General features: G+C 30.9%; 1 protein-coding gene across 1 annotated transcript in view; it reads left to right on the top strand.

Annotated features, from left to right (window-relative positions):
- The first annotated feature begins 3,177 nt into the window (after positions 1-3,177).
- LOC145247273 (organic cation/carnitine transporter 2-like) overlaps positions 3,178-20,682 on the top strand; it is an 84,940-nt gene continuing 67,435 nt past the window's right edge. Inside the window, exons 1-2 of the mRNA XM_080108878.1 lie at positions 3,178-3,311; positions 10,616-10,775. Coding sequence (XP_079965004.1) covers positions 10,633-10,775 — 143 coding nt within the window. The 5' untranslated portion in view covers positions 3,178-3,311; positions 10,616-10,632. The remainder of the gene's footprint in view (positions 3,312-10,615; positions 10,776-20,682) is intronic.

Consider the following 20,682-nt stretch of genomic DNA (forward strand, 5'->3'; position numbering starts at 1 on the left):
TATGTACGTATGTATGTATTTATGTGGGTGTATGTGCATGTGTACATGAAAGTGTATGCATCTATGTATATTTATAGATATATGCATATGTGTGTATGTATATGTGTGTATGTTTTTTTTTTCAAAACACATTTTCCTTCAAGTGTTAGAAACATAATATATATATATATACTTTACTTTACTTTATTTACTTGGTATAAATATATACATGCTTGTATATATATATATATGTATATATATATATACATATATATATATATATATATATATATATATATATATGCCCAAAGCACCATGTTAGAAGCCCAGCCATGTATATATAAACTTAGCGATGCGTCTACCTAACCTCGCTCTATTAATTACACTCATGTATTTACTTATTAATTATTATCTATTTATCCTAACTTTACTTTATTTACTTGATATAAATATATGCATGTCTGTGTATATGTATATATGTATATATATATGTCTATGTATGTCTGTATATTTATATTTTTATAAATATGTATATTTATGCAATTGTATATACGTGTATATGGTTACATGTGTATGTCTATGTATGTATATATATACGTCTACTTCTTACTGTAGATCTATATCTCCACCTATATGTGTATAGAGGAAAATATATATGTATCTATATGTGTCTATGTATATATGTATGTATATGTCTATAAGAGTTGTGTGTATGTGTGTGTATGTCTGCATATAGATCCATATATGTCTGCATATACCTTGTTTATATATAGGTGTGTGTGCGTATGTGTCTGTATATGGATGTGTAGAAATGTACATATGTGTGTATATGTATGTATGCGTACTTGTGCGTGCGTTGGCGTATGTATTAATTCTTTAAAAAAACACAACCTATTGTAAACTGAAATGAACAAGTCGACCTATAGCGACTACGAACATTTTAAATGGAACCCTGTACTTGTAAAAAACATGACATCTACACTAACCGTTTCCCTCTCTCTCCCTCTCTTTCCCTCTCTCCCTCTCTTTCTCTCTCTCTCCCATTCTCTCTCTCATCTACTTAATATACCAAGCAAAAAGCAGTCAAAATTTAAAACCTAAAAATTGAAACTCCTCCCCTCGTTCTTTCCTTAGCCCCTCTCTTTTTCGTTACCATCTTCTCTCCACCTCCACCTCCCTATATCCATATATCTCCACCACCGCCTACCTGAGTCTGCTACCCCCCACACACAATACAATCTAATGTATTTTAATCTTCAAAACTTAAATATTGCTAATACTCATCTCCCTCCCACTTATTATCGCCTACCCCCACCCCACCCCACCCCTTTTTTTCTCGTTTCTCTTCTAAAACACTTCGTAATACTAGCAACCATTTCTGTAAGGTCTGACGAGGCTGTTGGATCGTAAACATGGTCCAACATCCGATAAATATGTACCTATTTACTATGCCTCCCTACGGGACAGAGTTAGACACCAGGGTAACAGATGAAATGGTAATAAAAAATAAAACACACACACACAAACACACACACACGTATATATATATATATATATATATATATATATATATATATATATATATATATATATATATATATATATATTTCCCGTACACCTATATCTCTCTTTTCCTGTCCCCCTCCCTTTCCCTCTCTCTTTATATTTGCTTATGTATTTTTATAGGCTTGTGTATATACGTAAAGCTGTTTATACGTGTATGTATATGCGCACATGTATATGCATGTGCATATGTGTATCTGTTTGTATATGAATGTACACGTATGTATGTGGTTATGTGTACATTTATATATATGTATATATATATTATATATATATATATGTATGTAAATATGACCATTTGTTTGTTTACGCATGTGTATGTACATATTATTGTATAAAATAAATAACAATGAGCGTTTCGTATCTGTATTAAAATACAGTTGGATTTGGAAGCGACGTTTTTTTTGTTTTTTTTTCGGACGAAAAACGTCCGTTTACTTTTTATATCCTTTGAATTTAGGTTCTCTATTGAAATAAATACTATCGTTGGAATTCAAAATAATAGGCAGTAAATGCGCTTTTCTTCACATTTATTTACTGTTTATGTTTTTTTATTATTCTTTTATATGTGTTTATGTATTTTGTACATGTGTTTATGTTCGGTCTTATATGTATAGTTAAGATTGACGTTGAACCTTCCCATTGGCTATACTTTCTTCTCCTTTCTTTCTTTCTCCTCCTCCCTCGTGCATGCACTTCACTTTCACTACAAGACTGAAGCATCCGTCGAAAATATGTACATGCAATTCCTTTATTATAATATTTTGTATTTCTGCACGTCATCAATAAAAACGAATAAAGAAAAATTATAAACTTTATATTGTTCATATTCTTTTCTTATGCATCTTCATATGCATACTTATATATATATATATATATAGATATATGTGTGTGTGTGTGTGTGTATGTGTGTGTGTATATATATGTATATGTCAGATCATGTCATATGCTACTGGTACCATGTAACCCAGTACTACCTGCTTCATGGTCGGGTCACTAGCGACTAGACTGGTTCCCCCACCAGACTTGCTTGGCGAGAAGGGTGGCTAGTCTTCCTGAAGGATTAAAAACTAGGCCTCCCAAAGGGCGAATAAACACCTTTTCGGGATCAACTAGCACCGTGTGTGTTTGTGTGTATGTATGTGTGTGTTGGGGTGGAGAGGGCTCCCGTAAGCCGTAGTGAAGGCTACCTTTCTAGAAGAAGCACATCTCTTATTTAAAAAAAACATAATGCGGGAGACTAGTACCCGCATTAAGTTGGTCTGTAGTTTAACTTGTTGCTGGCTATCTTTCTCTTGCTTGTTGCTGGATCTCAAAATTTTGAACCGAGAGAGAGACTTAGCTGTCGTACAAAATTAAGACTCTGTAACATCATCTGTGTATAGATACTCCCTCATGCATTTGTCTATTAAAATGGTCCTGTGGCGATGGAAGTCATTTTTGGGCTCATGGACTTTTAAATGTCTGAGGGAGTGGCACTCGTCTGACAAGACGTTACAATCATCATATATGCATATATTTATATACACATAATCACCATTTAGACTAGTACACACGTAGACTGACACATAGATATATTGATCGAGAGAATGAGAGAGACAAGAGAGAGGGGATGAGGGGTGTGAGAGAGCAGGAGGTAAGAGAGCTTTGAATTAGTTGATGATAAGTGGGAGGTAAGCGGGAGCGTAAAGTTGACAGGTAAGATTCTCAAATATGAGCTCATCTTGTCACTTTTATTTTGCTTTACACATAACAGGATTTAAAACAAGGTAAGTATTAGATTTTATTAATGTTTTCTTATCTATCGAGTATACACCCACATCTTTGCTTTGAATTTTTATAATTTTTTAAACATCGAATGCCAGTGAAAATGTCAGGTTATATTATTTTAATCGCTTCATTTTGAGAGCGCACTTTATTAATTGTCTTCTCTACTAATCAAAGAAATATTTTGTTTCGTATTTATTTTTTATAGATGCATTCTGTAGATTCTGTTTTAGTCATGTAAAATAATTCACACTTCAAAACCAATGTAACTTGTATAATTTTAACAGTTTATGATTGAGATTTACCGCAAAAAGAACCCCTATCCGAGCTTTAAAAGAACCATAGAAGAGAAGTACAAGTAACTTGGACAGGATTATAATTTTGGGTAAATAAATGAAGTTGACTGAAGTGGCTGGGAGTAGAATGTTATATTCTATGATACCATTAATAAACAACACTACTAAGTCACTTCAATTCAATTTATTATACCAAAAAATAACTTGTACTTGAATGTAACGAACGGAAAGTGTAGTAAAAAATTACAGAGAAGAAAACTCCGTAGGCACCACCTGTTCAAACTTACTTTTAATTGTTGCATTATTCATGCATTTATTATTCCAATTTTCAGGGCTTCTGATTGAGAAATTAGCTCTTCTTCCGTTCAATAGAAATCGGCCATGAAAACAAGATCATGTAGTGTCTGTGTAGTTTATTTTCTGGTACAGGAGTGAATAATTGGTTCTGACATATATCATAATACCCATTGCAGGGATTGTAGGCCCAAACTAAGTCACCGCTTAATCGTCGGCGCTCAAGGGAGAAAAAAAGTTAAGTTTTTTAATTCGACTATCATAAGGCAGAACCGATAGATACCGCAACATTCGAGTAGTCAGGCTTTGAAACCTCTCTAAATGCTAGATATAACGTATTAGATATAGGGAAGATACCTGTATACCATGCTTTAATGAGGTTTGACGTGGAAGTCATAAAGAGGGAGACATATTTCATAGGTGAGATTGCAGAAAGAACCTCATGTGATAAATACGATACCCTTGACTTTGATAGCAGCTTAAATGTAATGTTTAGATGGCTTGAAGAAGGAACCGGCCAGACGGTAAAGATTTAATTTCTGTATCACTTCCTAGAGCAGAACAGTGTCATCACTGAAAGTAAAAACTGACTTAGAAGAAGAAACTACTATCATATGGCAGCATTTATCTACATTAAGGTTTGATTACTATTCAATCACGTTGAAGGCCAATCTTACATTTTTTTAATAACATGACTATAAAAATGTGTTTATATTTAAAATAATTCATTTGCTAAAATTTTGAATACTCTGCTGTTAATTAGTGGCGCGTTTTATCAAATATTGGTGGGATTCTGCTTCAGAAATGTTTTATTCATTATTTTAACATTGTGTAAAAGGTGAACAAGCATATAAAAATTAAACATAATTGATACATATGCCGATACAAGAAAAGTGCATAAACCCCATCATTCCTACTTTAATTTGAAAAAAAAAAGATTATTTTTCCCAGAACTCTTAATGATTAATCGAGAATGCACAATGACGATTGTCCTTTAAATAATAGATAAATGGTTATATTAAAACATCAAACTTAGCCATGGAGTCCGAATCGTACGTCAACTTTACAATGGCAACTGGAGATCGACATTATAAAAAAAATAGTCGAGCTAATTAATAACTCCAAAAAATTAAATAGTACCTGAAATAATTCATAACTCAAAAAAATTAATTAAAACAGAGTTTATTAAGTTAATTTAATTTCGAGAGGGACTTGCAAAGATTTTTGTAGCACGGTCGTATATAAACAATATTTTCTACAATATATTACATGTAATCCGGCATTCATATGAGGTGTAAATTTATTTAAAAAAATAAATAGTTGCTTGAAAATTTAAAGAAACAGTTCGTTAAATTATAAATCTGTTCTAGCAAACGCTACAAAAATTTGATTTTAACATTTAAAAAGTGCCAAAATCGAGAGTATTTATTGTTAAATTAAAAATTTCAATCTTAAAAATGACAAAAAATACTGTTTGTTGCATTTCAAATCTACTTATTAATTCCACTGAATTTATTTTTACAATAAAAATGAGAAAAATAACTGCCGTAATATAATATTTCAAAATAACTGAAAATCAATCGTTAATATATCTAATGTAATGTTTTATCTAATAACGTCCTAATATATTGACATGATATGCTGTGGCATGATAAATAAGTAAATATCATTGCTTGTAGTTTAAATTAACATCAAAATTAAATAGATATCATTAGTTTTTAATTGAAATTTAATTTTGCGATTTTTTATCGACTGAAGCGCTGCAAAAACGGTAACATTTGCGTTTGGATAATGTGTGAAGTTATTCGGAGTTTTTATTAAAAGTCAATTATATTTCATTTTCAAAATCCCAAGATGTAATTTATCAAATTATTTGAAGTAAATTAATTTAAACTTTTCTATTTCATTTTATGATCATCTTCTCACGGTTACGATCAATTCAGTTTTTAAATTTAAAAATTAGATTAATGAAGCAACCGTCAGATTAATGCTTTTTTCGAATTAGTTTAAAAAATGTCCATTATAAAATGTAATTTCAAACTGCAAATGGATATAAACGATGCTCACAATCAGAGGAATAACACAAATGTATGGGACAGGAAATTGTTTTAAACGCAATGTGACTCTTGCACGTGTTTCAAAATAACGAGCACATATCAGCCACATGTTACCATTGGCTATTCGGTCGTAAAAGCTGTATGTATTGCCCTAAATTTTCAGTATTGCAAAAAATAATAACGAATAACAAACAAACTTTATGTTTAAAAACATATTTATTAGATCTATTCTAAAAATAAAATAAAAACAAAAACTGTTCGGATTTAATAAACAAGATGGTGGATTAAAGAAATCTGTAATTCCTTGTTTTCGATTCTTGGATTTTATACTGATCCAGTGATTTAAAAACAACTTATCTTGCTGCCCTTCCATAGGACTTTTACTAACTTCAAAACACACTACACCAGTAAATTTCACTTACACCTCTGTTCACCCAGAGGACTTTGCAAAATCAGATTTCCGAAACTAATGTAATATTCGGTATGAATTCAGAGAATGAATACTTTACATCGAAATAACCCAATAACTTTCAAACCGAGAATCAACGCTAACAATAACATATTCAAATATTTGGGAAAATGAGATAACACGTCGCGAGATGAAAGAGTTCAGTACTCACTGTAAAATCAAATTGTGGATCATTGATAAACAAACACCGTATGGACCTTCTTTCAGGAATTGCCCACTATGCACTACAGAAAAATAAGCGTTTTAACCGACGGTGACAAACCCTTCAGTAAAATGTATGAAAATCTAAACTATCTCCACAAAGAAAATTTTTTTTTTGGACTCATAACATGATAAACAGCAGAGAGAAATGCCTCAAATCTAAAAAAAATTACCATCGTATGAAAAAATACAAAACCTATTTATCCTCCTAGGATCTTTCCAATTCTACCTCTGTTCTTATTTTGTACATTGTTATGAACTATGTGTTAGTCCATTCCTTTTTATCAGCTATATCAGAAATATGCGTTTGCATTTCTCTTACAACTTTTTAAATTACATTTTCACCCCAAACAAGGCACATTGCCACTTTGATGTAGGGGGCTACTATTAGGGACACAGGCTACAGTGGTACTAGGTGGGGAGTTGGGCAGCAAGATGTCGGTTCACATTACACTTGAACTTCTGCATGTCAGTACAATTGGGGAAGCAAAAACCTGGAAGGGAATTCCAAAGTCTAGCTGTTCTGGGGAAGAAACTACTGGAGTAGAAGGCTCTCTTACATCTAGGGATCTCTACTGTGAAGGGGGGATTTTACTGCTTGTCGGGTTTGTCGGGGGTATTTACGTAGACGGGGTACAAGTGCTTACAGTTCGTCGGAACATTCACCGTTAAAGTACTTGTAGAACATGCAGAGGGATGCTACATTTCGTCTATGCGACAGAAGCTGAAGCTTGGATGACAGTTCAGGACCTATAAGGTTGGGGACTCTCTTTTGAACCTTGTCTAGGAGTGAGAGACTAGTATCAGATGCACCGGTCCAAATATGACAACAATACTCCATACATGGACGAATGGTGGCCTTATAGAGGTAAGGATACTTTCGGGCGTTAGTAGCTTTCTAGCACGGTAGAGAGAACCTACCTTTTTCGCAGCGATCCTGGCAATGCTCTCAATGTAATTGTTCCAACTCTAAAATATACCAAACGGTAATGTAGGGAAAATAGTGACTTAATAATAAAGAAAGACAACTAAAATGACGTCACCGCTTTTGTATTTGACGATCACGTGTGAGTAAGCAAACTCTATGCAAATTAGATTATGCAAGATGTATAAAAGAAGTGGATAAAGGAACAACCACCGAGTTGAAAGACGGCGTATTATGCGAACGGACGTGTGTCTTAATAGGATTCTTGAAGCTGACTCAAAAGATTTTAGGCGGGAAAGGACACAACTTTAAAACTCCACTGAAATTAATTTTCAAATTAGAAGCTATTTCGGCTTCATAGTACCTTTCGAGGATGGAGGGCAAGGTTTTTGATGTCCGGTTGATTCCGGAGTTTTATGGTACTGCAGCTGATATACTCATTATCGAGTGGATCGAAAATGTGCTACTTGCGTGTGAGCTTTACTCTATGAAAAATGTCGAGCGCGTCCTGCCATTGAGATTGCGAGGTGGTGCTCTGGCCATATACAGACAACTTATTACGGAGCAGAAAGCAGACGAAGACCAGATCAAAGCGGCCCTTATAACCGCATATGCTACCGTTATATCTAATCCATATGGCTTTTTGTGATTCAATAACTTCGCCCTGATGAGACAGTGGACGAGTTTTTTTTTTGCTGAGCTGCGGCGCCTGGCCTGTTGGTTGGGGACCCGTTGCCCGAATGTTGGTTAATGTGCGCATTCATTTCTGGACTACCACAACATGATTCACATGCTTCATATAGGATGAAAACGATGAGTGCGGAACAACTGTTGACCCGAACCAGAACTATTATGACAGATAACGAAGGCACTGCAGAATAGGCTGCCGCCACCTTCTCAGACCAGCACCTTTAGAATCAAAAGTGCGCAATAAATTTACTTGCTAAAGGTATGGCGGTCTCAACCACTTCGCAAAGGACTGCGTACAGAATCGCTAAGAGAGTCCGGACAGTCGGATGCGCAAAGTCTATCGTGAGATATATTGCTTCGGATGCAAAGGCCTTGGACATATAGCATCGCAGTGCCAGGGAAACGTCGAAAGGGAGGAAGCATTAGCATTACTCACTGACCACTAAGAAGCTCCATTCCATGAAAGCGCGTGTATATAGGCAGGAGTGCACGACGCTGCTCGATTACGCGTGTTCGCAGACTATAGTGACTAAAGTCGTGTGTCGCTTTTGGAAGGGGAAGTCAGCAGGACTACTAAAAGCTGATGGAAGGACATTGAATTACTGAGAATACTGCAGGATAAATGTAAAGGTTGGTCAAGTTTCAGCTGTTGACATTGAGGCGTTGGTCGTGGATAAACAGCTGTTGAGCTTTTATTTACTGTTGGGAATTGATGCAATCAACAGACTAGGTGGAGTTTATTTCACAGAATTAGGCGAAGCATTTTTAGAAGGTTTAAATAGATGTACAACCATCTTGATCGACGAGCCGGTCTTTAGCGTGACTTATGATCACAGTAACAAAGAATGAACTGCATCGTGGAAATGAGCAAACGGTCACTCCTCCAGTGAACTGAGTAACAGTGTGCAAGAATACACAGTGCCTTGTCATGCCAGGGATGCCTATGAAAACAGACCCAACAGTGGCAGCGGTTATTTTCAGGGGCCAGCACTTCTGTTTTACCCTTTTGAAATTTAGGCGGAATGTGACGCTACTTATTATAAAATCTGTTAAAGATGATATCGTATCTCAAGACCATGCGATCAAAGCGCCACATCAGCATCGTTAACCACTAGACATCATCCCAACACAATGACGGTTGACAGAAATTTATTTATGCCTTACTTAAAATTTTCAAAGAAGTTTATGATCACATGTATAAAATCTCAAGTTCTTTTTCATTAGAATTAATGAATTTATAACTACGCTGTAGATCTTTATAGAAATTTATTAAACACTGTTGAGTATTTGACATAAATAACTTCTTTTCTTACAAAAAGTAACACTTATAATTTCATGTAACTATATATCGAGTAATTAAGACGAAAAGTAATACTTGACGCAGCTTACTGTTTCTGAGTACAATTTATCCTAAATTAACATTTATTTATTTACTAGTATTACAGGTCTTTGGTATTCACCTATGACCGGTTGACACTGCAGATAAAGAGATTTTCAAGCGCAGTCATTCGTGGGAAGAAATTTGTGAATTAATCACTGATAGACATCACTAATAATGAATAATGAATACATAAATCCTTACACATAGTAACACTTAAATCCAGAGTATCGTTTTATGTAAAAAAAGATTAGTAAATTAATAAAGACCCAAAATATCTATCTGTACATTCATGTGGCATAAAGTTTTCTAGCGTTTTATTACATTTTACCTTTTTTAAAGTAAATATCTATTTATAAAACTCTTTTCTCTAAATATAACTATTTTAATCAAGAAAAATCTACGAAGCAAATGTGCGTGTCGTTTTGTTTATAAGTCAAATTGAATTAAGAGAAACTTATGTTAAGTCACCATTGATTCATAGTTTATATTATGTACATTAGTCGGAATATGCTAAAACGTACAAATGATTCTGAAACATCATATCAAATCAGTATGAGATCGAAACAAAGCAACAGTGAAAACAAATTGAAAAACCATCAAAAAACAGGCAAACATAGAAAAGCACCTCCCATTTCTATGCATGTGTTGTGAAACTAGTTTCATTAAGTGTACCTTAAAACTATTAGTTAATTCCAAGAGAAAATAAATGGTCAAAAGATTAGAATCCGCACGACATCGAGACAGAATTTGCAAAAATAGATGGAAGAGAAATTAATCATAAACCAAAATCTAAATTACTCTCGGTTCTTTCTAGAATATATATCATTGATTAATTACAGCAGCAGTATGTAACACTATGAGCTGAATATCCCATGCCATGATGAGATAAGCAGTCCAAGTAATAAAAAATACACAATATTTCTTTAATATATTATTCTATTATATTGTGGAAAACATATTTAATAAAATTATATCATTTTTGCTTGATTCTAGAGTATTTCAAAGTAAAAATGAAATTTGATGTCCTCCTAGAAAAAATCGGAGACTTTGGTCTTTATCAAAAACGGGTAATTTTTTGCCTTTATTTGGATTCAATTCTGGATGCCTGTCATGCTGGTCTCACTGTCTTTATCTTTCCACATTTGGACTTTCGGTAAGTTGATCTACTTCAATTTTTTTTTATTCTTTAACGTTTTAAGGGTGATGTTAAGTAAATTTTAAGAAAATTCAAAAATATTACCTTCAGAAAAAAAAAATTAAAAAATACATTTCCCATGAGTAAAACTTGAGATAGAAAAGTGATCATTGGTATTCTTCAATTAGTTCCACTTCTAATTGTAACATAGGATGATATTTTCATGTTTCGACTGATGCAATTCTCAACCTTTTCTAGAAAGAAGTTAATACATAAAATCAAAATTTTAAAGAATTTATTCGAAATTCCGTTAAAATTTGCGAGTTTGTCAAAGATTTCGGAGTTTGATAATGTGCAACTGACAAAGTTTGAGTTTACATCGGATTAAATTTTCGAAAATAACACCCGAGCTGAGTATAGTAATCCGGCTAATCTCAAATCTATATATGTAAATGTATATATTGTAAAAGTATATATTTGTAAAAGTATATATTGTAAAAGTATATATATTATAAAAGTATATATTGTAAAAGTATATATTTTAAAGTATACATTGTAAAAGTATATGTTTGTAAAAGTATATATTTGTAAAAAATATATATTGCAAAAGCATATATTGTAAATTACATATTGTAAAAGTATATATTTAAAAGTTTATATTGTAAAAGTATATATTCGTACAAGTATATATTGTAAAAATTTATATTGTAAAAGTATATATTGTAAAAGTATATATTGTAAAAGTATATATAGTGTACAAGTATATATTGTAAAAGTATATATTGTAAAAGTATATATTTTTACAGAATATATTGTAAAAGTATATATTGTAAAAGTATATATTGTAAAAGTATATATAGTGTACAAGTATATATTGTAAAAGTATATATTCTAAACATATATATAATAAAAGTATACATTGTAAAAGTATATATTTGTAAAATTATATATTGTAAAAATTATATTTTAAAAGTATATATTATAAAAATATCTATTGTAAAAGTATATAGTGTAAAGGTATATATATTTTAAAAGTATATATTGAAAAGTATATATTGTAAAAGTATTTATTGTAAAAGTATACGTTGTAAAAATATATATTGTAAAAGTATGTTTTGAAAAAGTATATATTGTAAAAGTATATATTGTAAAGGTATATATTGTAAAAGAACATATTATAAAAGAATATATTGTACAAGTATATATATTGTAAAGGTGTATATTGTAATACTATATATATATATATTGTAAAAGTATATATATTATAAAAGTATATATTGTAAATGCATATATTGCAAAACTTTATATTGTAAAAGCATATATTGTAAAATAATTTTTATGAAACCTATCTTCTGTACATGTATATATTGTAAAAGTATATATTGTAAAAGAATATATTGTGAAAGTATATATTGTAAAAGTATATATTTGTAAAAGTATAGATTTGTAAAATTATATATTGTAAAAGTATATATTGTAAATGTATATATTGTCAAAATTATATTGTAAAAGAACATATTGTAAAAGTATATCTTGTAAATGTACATATTGTAGAAGTATATATTGAAAAGTATATATTGTAAGAATATATATTGTAACAGTATATATATTTTACAATAATAGATTGTTAAAGTATAGATTGTAAACGTATATATTGTAAAAGTATATATTGTAAAATATTTATTGTTAAAGTATATATTGTAAAAGTATATATTGTAAAAGTATATATTGTAAAAGTATATATTCTTAAAGTATACATTGTAAAAGTATATATTGTAAAAGTATATATTGTAAAAGTATATATTTCTAAAAGTATATATTGTAAAAGGTAATATTGTAAAAGTATATATTGTAAAATATATATTGTAAAAATATATATTGTAAAAGTATATATTGTAAAAGTATATATGGTAAAAATATTTATTGTAAAAGTATATGTTTTCAAAATATATATTGTAAAAATATTGTTTTAAAAAGTACATATTGTAAAAGTATATATTGTATAAGTATATATTTAAAAGTATATATATTTTTCAATTAAATATTGTAAAAGTATATATTGTAAACGTATATCTTGTAAAAGTATATATTGTAAAAGTATATATTGTAAAAGTATATTTTGTAAATGTATAAATTGTAAAAGTATATATTTGTAAAAGTATATATTCTTAGTATATCTTGTAAAATTATATATTGTCAAAGTATATATTGCAAAAGTATATATTTGTAAAAGTATATATTTGTAAAAGTATATATTGTAAAACATTATATTCTAAAAGTATATATTGTAAAAATATATATTGTTAAAATATATATTGGTTAATTATATAGTGTATATATATTTTGTAAGTGTATATTGTAAAAGGATATATTGTAAAAGTATTTATTGCAAAAGTATATGTTGTAAAAATATATATTGTGAAGGTTTATATTGTATAAGTATATATTGTAAAAGTGTATATATTGTAAAAGTATATATATATTATAAAAGTGTATATTGTAAAAGTATATATTGCACAAGTTTATACTGTAAAAGTATATATTATAAAAGAATAAATTGCAAAAGTATCTTCTATAAATGTATATATTGTAAAAGTATATAGTGTAAAAGTATATATTGTAAAATTATGTATAGTAAAAGTATATATTGTAAAAGAATATCTTGTGAAAAGATATATTGTAAAGGTATATATTTGTAAAGGTATATATTTTTAAAAATATATATTGTAAATGTATATATTGTAAATGTATATATTGTAAAAGAATATGTTGTAAAAGAATTTATTATAAAAGTATATATTGTAAAGGTACATATTGTAGAAGTATCTATTGTAAAAGTATATATTGTAAAAGTATATATTGTAAAATATTTATTCGTAAAGTATACATTGTAAAAGTATATATTTTAAAGGTACGTCTTGTAAAAGTATATATTTTAAAAGTTTATATTTAAAGGTATATATTGTAAAAGTATATATTGTACATGAATATATGGTAAAAGTATATATTGTATAAGTATATATTGTAAAATTATATATTGTAAACGTATATAGTGTAAAAGTATATATATATATTGTAGAATGTATATTGTAAAGTTATATATTGTAAAAGTATTTATTGTAAAAGTATATATTTTAATATTATATATTGTAAATATATATTCAAAGTATATATTGTAAAAGAATATATTGTAAAAGAATATATTGTAAAAGTATATATATTGTAAAAGTATATATTGTAAAAGCATATATATTTTAAAAGTATATATTTCAAAAGTATATATTGTAAAAGTATATATATTGCAAAAGTATCATTTGAAAAAGTATATATTGTAAAAGTATATACTGTAAGAGTATATAGTGTAAGAATATATATTGTAGAAGTATATATTGTAAAAGAATATATTATAAAATATATATTGTGAAAGTATATATTTCTAAAATATATATTCGTAAAAGTATATATTTTTAAAAGTATATATTGTAAAATTATATATTTTTAAAAGTATTTATTGCGACTATATATTGCTTACAAATGTATTAAAATCTTTTAAAATATATTTGTGAGATTTTTACAGAGAGAGGAAATATATACCCCGTTTCTCATTTTTAAAATTTCCCTTTTTATCACAAACAAGGCACAGTGCCACCTTGATGTAGAAGGCTTATATCTGGACTATAAGTTGCAGGTATAGTGTTACATAGTGTTCTCATTGAAGTTATCACTAGGGTTATCATAGAGGGGCGCAAAATTGACGTTTGGTGTATAACATAAAAGGGGTGGACCATAATTGTATTTGTTGTCATGGAATGATTATTATTAGAATGAAAGGAGATTATGCGTGTCATAAAAGAATTCCGTGTGCGTATGATCGTCTAGTTTCATATGCGGTTGTGTGTGTTCATATCTAATTGTTCATATGCTTTGTGTGTGTGTGTGTTACATGCATTTTCTTCGATATACCTTACTTCATGTGTCGTCGATGTTGATCCATCTGGAATTCATCTTCTCTTGGAGGGAGACTGGTACCTGTTAGACGAAGATTTATCACTCAAAGACGATGAATTGGTTTTATAGTTTTTTATTTACCTTCCAGATGTCGACACAGAATATGGAAGTGAATCTTGCTTGCTTTGAACACATCAGCGTCCCCCACCCCCAGTAAAGGGGAGGGAACAGCTATTAAGCCGTCCGTCTTCTTCAAAGCCCAAATCCAGTCTCACAGATCTAGCCAACCTGACCACGTCACTCATACGTAATCTGGTCAGCTGACCCTCGGTTCTGGTAAACGTGTCTACACTCCACGTTTACTCACCTCTCTCTCTCTCAATCCATTCTGTAACATTCCTTCCCCCCTTTTTATCAAAATGTATGGCGAAGGCATACATTTTCTACTTCCCACATTTACTAAGAATGGGATATATATGCTCACCAAACTGGCAAAGAAAATATCTTTATTCAATAATTAATAACATATACTAAGTAAAATAATATCAACAAATAATACCATGTGGCGCTAATCCTTGCGCCCTCGAAGGTCAACAACTCCCTGTGACCCCATGGTCTCTTCATAATTTAAATAAGAATTTCAGGAGCATCCTTTACTCCCGTCGACACTACGCGTGATCGATAAATTCTCGGCAATCAACCGAATAATAAAATCGAGGTCCATCTGCCTCTTCAAAACGGACTATCATCGTCCTTGGCTTTACAGATCAGCTTTTCTTCCCATAGGTAGCACATAAAAAAAAATTTCCCATCCCAAGCCTTGTCCTATTCATCATAAGCCTACTCTTATTACTAGTATTTTGTGGGAAACAAAAAACCTCTTAACATTCCTTATGTTGCGTAGCCTTCTATTTTCCCAAGTACCTGCATACATATTTCATTCATCTTCTCTTGAGCGATTCGTAACATAATGGCCACGTCAGCCATTGCACGCCCTCTGCCCCTTACGCCATGTCAGAGGGCATTTCATTTGCTCCCTGAAGTTGATTACAACTAGATCCGCTCACGCTGGACAGAATACATTCCGTTTACTGCTATGTCAGAAAAAACTTTTTTTTTTTTTTCCAAAGTCGGTAAGCGCAACCTGCCTTGAAGACACATAGCTTCACGGAAAACATCGGATTTCCACACATGAAGTACTCAAAGTTGTTCCATGTTGATTCTACTCGAAATCAATAGAAATCACGATAAAAAAATAAAATTCGAATCACTTCTCGAGAATAATGAAATTGATAACTACCCATGTAATTCAACACCTCTCCAAAATTCTAACATGCTTGCCACAGAAATTAAATTCCATTCACGCCCCACTTTTTTCTTTCATTTCTTCATCTAGTTTATTTAACCCTATATTTATCCTTTTTTGTACCTTACTTATGTGGTCAAAACGTCACTCATGTCGAATAGAACATTTATTCTACATTTCGAAAATTAAAATTAATACCGACTGAACCTTTGACTCTTCCGAAACTTAAGAACTAGTTGATCCCTTATACATAACCCAGTAGTGTTTTTTATTATTATTTATTACACTGTTTAAATCTTATTTCTTTCTCTTTTTCCCAATTTTATTATTACTATTATGATTATTAATTAATTAATTAACAACACGTTCTTTCTTTTATTAATCATTCTTTCAATAGACCCCACAAGCAAAGATTCCACCTCCCCATTCTGCGAAAAAAAATACATGTCAAAGAACAAGAAAATTCTGCACAATACCGTTTGACAACACATCAATTACATAAAAATAATAAATTTAAAAAAATACAAAAATATCCTATAAGCAACCACAAAGTCCCATCTAACTGATAACAAAATTCCAAATAACAAAACACAGATTCATGGAAACCCAAAATTGACCACGTCATCAACTCCTGAGGACGGCTGCATAGTGCATTACCTTTACCATTCCACAGAATTAAAAATTAAAGAAAAATCACAGTCGTTTACAAAAAAATACCTAGACATTTACAAAAAAATACCTAGACATTTACAATTAAAATACATAGTCGTTTCTAAAATAAAATAAAACGACTCACTTATAAAGTCTCAGACAATCCTAACACATCGATGGAACTAAAATTGTCCACGTCAGAAAAAAATTCCTAAGAAAAAAAAATCGTACAATTAGTGAAAAAGGGAAAAAAATCACCTTGGAAGAACCTATCCATTGTTTTTCATCAAAAGTACATATTGTTTTTCATTAAAAGTTACACTTAGTTTCACAGTTTAAAAATGCAACAAAAATATTCATAACACATATTTGTGATTGACGTGTTTATCTTTTGGTAAGTTGAAAGGCTCATTCCTGACCCACGCTGTTACTAAAGTCATATGTTCTATTTCTTTTTTTTTCTTTCTGGTTTACTCACTGGCTGTTCATTAAAAATTTACAATTTATTATCTGTATGTCTATCGTGTATGTTTTTTTTCAATTTCTTCTATTGTTTTTTCTACACAGAAACGTTCTTTTTTTCCTTTTTAACGTACCGTTCTACCCTTAATTCTTCTTATTAATTTATCATATAAATCTATCTATATATAATGTTAATGTGTCTTTTTTTTCTTCAGAACCATTTCTTTCTTTCTTTATAAGAGGTTCTTCATGTGTAAATGTGTATTTCTTTTCTTTTTTTCTTTATTATTTTTCTAATTCGCCTAGTGTTTTAATGGACCCTACGTTGTGTGTGTGTTGATTTGTATTTTTTCTACTGTTCTTTCTTTTTTTATTTTTTTTATTTTTTTTGCAGACATTTTATTGTGTTGTATTGTTGTTTTTCCGTGGTATTATTTCTGATAATTTCCCCAACTCCTGCAGCAGAAAAGGTCCCCCATACCATTATTCCTCCGTTTCCATGTTTTACTGTGGTTTTTATGCAATTCGGTGAAAATCTTTCTCCGGATCTTCGGATGCAACATTCAGGGGCATCACTGGCAAGGCAAAATCTTGATTCGTCCGACCAGAAACCATTTCTAAACCAATCTGCATCTTTTGTACCATAACATGATGCAAATGTCTTTCTGTCGCTGATGTTCTTTGTAGTTAACAAAGGTTTTTTTTGCACATCTTTTTGATGAAAATCCCATTTCCTTCATCCTTCTGGATATTGTCACTCTAGAAAAAGAATTTCCTTTTGCTGTTTCGAATTGTTTGCTATGGTCAACATAAGTTTTTTTTGCGATCCTTCAAAACGGTCCTTTTAAGCCTGTGATCGTCCTTCATTGTGGATGCTCTGGGGAGACCAGAACCAACTTTCCTGCTCACTGTGCGATCAATTTCGAACCTTTGCCCAATTCTCTTCACAGCTGAAAGAGATGTTGCCACCTTTTCTTCTTTCAAAATGTCGAAAATCTGCTTGTAAGTCAAATTTGCCTGTCGTAATCCTGCAATTCGGGTTTCAATTTTTTCTTGGACTCATATTTAATACTAATAATCTGAAAAGTACTAAATAACAGCTAATTATTAGCAAACAAGCGATAAAAAATTTTTAAATTGTTTTCTTTTCAATTTCAATCATTGCCCATTTTTTTTGTTCCAATTTTAATCATGGCCCATTTTTTTGTTCCCGTGTATATATATATATATATATATATATATATATATATATATATATATATATTGATACATATAAAAATTGTGAAACACAACAATATTCCACAGTGTAATTGTGTCTATTTTTTTTTGCAGTTTTTTTAAATAATCATTTAATTTTAAAAGCAAAAAAGATAATACATATTCTATCTGTATGACGAATACTTTTCAGTCTTGCTTTAATCATCCATAGGTCATAGAGCAATGAATAAAAAGCCAATACAATCATGAATGCTTAAGAGCTTTACAATGTATGTTTTTGGAGAGCGCGAGATATAATTTCCCGAAATAAATTGTATTAATGTTAGACATTTTGTAATCATTTAACTAGTTTTGTATGCAATGTTGTATCTTGCTGAGTTTTTATATAGATTATTTCAAGTATATTAATTTAAAAAATTGTTTCAGAATGTAATATTTTTTATATTTTAACCAAAATAAATGCTTTTAAATTAAACTAGAAATTTCGAGATGCCTAACAAATCTACATTAAAACATAGGAGTCGTAATAACAATCTAGCGAGTAGCGATTATTATTATTATTATTATTATTATTAGTAGTAGTAGTAGTAGTAGTATAAACTTATCATCTGCGAAAACATTAACTTCATATCTCTTATTTACGTAATCCAACTACATTAAAACAACTCTAACATCAAATGCAATACAAACACTTTCAACATCAATAGCAACTCTACCAGTAGAAATGTCAAAACACGTAACAATATAAATATTACAAACATAACATATCCACACCGCTAAAAACATCAACACTATACCAAGGATAAATGTAGTATCAACGAAAATATAATAGAATCAATAATATAAACGCCAGCTCCATTAACAATAACAGTAGCCCCAGCAATAATAACAATAATCATCAGCAACATAACACGAGCTCAACATCCAACACAACGTATCTACACAAATAATTACAACAGCGCAAACAACTACACTAATTTTATATAGTGGGTTGTCATTGATCTGTTATGTTTTTTTTTAAATTTCGAATTAACTCGTATTTGTTTATTTTATTATTTTGACCGCCTTTGATCATCTAGTCATGACATCACATTTTAAATAGATTTTTTTCGCTTTTAATAAAACGCATAAATGCAAAGGTTTTGCGGTTTAAGAGATGTTCTGTATTTATGTGTCACAATCTAAGTTAGGCTGCAAAAATATGAGTGAGAAGATTTTTTTGTAAATTTGTTGTCTATATGTTAAACAGATTTTGTTAATGCATCTGTTATGTGTCAAAAAGAATGGAAGCACCTTCCTTTGGGGCGTGGTCTCGAACCGAACTTGGAGTTAGTAAAGGATAATACACTTTACTAAAGAAAAGAACCAGTAAACCTTGTGCTGAAAAGAGAAGGTGCTTGTTAATTAAATTTCTCAGCATGCTTGTCGTCAGATTTGTGCAAATCACGCATGCTGTTGTCTGCCGAAGGATCAAAGCTTAAATCACTCCAAGCTGACTGGAAACGATAGTAGCAACATGTGTTAACGAGCATCTCCCACCTCTCTGGCTTTCTTACTCTTTCTATTTTCTCTCTCTGTGTCTCTATAAGAGAATAGAGAGGGAGAGAGGGAGAGAGGGGGAGAGAGAGGGAAAGAGAGAGAGGTGAGTAAACGTGGAGGTAGACACGTTTACCAGAACCAAAGGTCAGCTGACCAAATTACGTATGTGTGACGTGGTTGGCTAGATCTGTGAGATTTGATTTGAGCTTTGAAGAAGACGGACGTTCTTCCATGGTCTCCCCCTGGGGAGGGGGGAGACGAACGCTGACGTGTGTGAAGAAGAACTAACACAAGCCGATTTCACTTCCACTTCTGCAGAACCTCTGGGGAAAGTGAAATAAAAAACTATAAAACCATTTCATCGTCTTGGAGTGATAAATCTTCGTCAAACAGGTATCAAATCTCCCTCCAGGATGAGAAATTGCCAGATGGTTCAACAGCGAGAAGAAACAGAGGTAGGTTCAGAAATTACATGTCACACACACGATTCCCTTTATGATAAACAAACACACAACCATTTATATTAGAGACAATCACACGGAATCTTTCTTATGTTATATAGAAAACGTAAAATGTGCCCCTAAATGAAGAACTGTATATAACATATTCAAATGTAACGAAAGCTCAATTTGGTACCCCTCAGGATAACCTCCATGAAGAACGAATATATAACATATTCGTTTTGGTGCTCGTGACTAAGTCGCATCACCGATGCGATAATCGAACCTGTGTTTAAGAAAATACAACGTGGAAGCATGGAGATTTAGTGTCAAGAAAAAAGAAATAGACTAAAAAAAAAAG

This window comes from Euprymna scolopes, chromosome 25 (assembly GCF_053919585.1).
Source record: "Euprymna scolopes isolate OS-2025 chromosome 25, ASM5391958v1, whole genome shotgun sequence".
NCBI lineage: Eukaryota > Metazoa > Mollusca > Cephalopoda > Sepiida > Sepiolidae > Euprymna > Euprymna scolopes.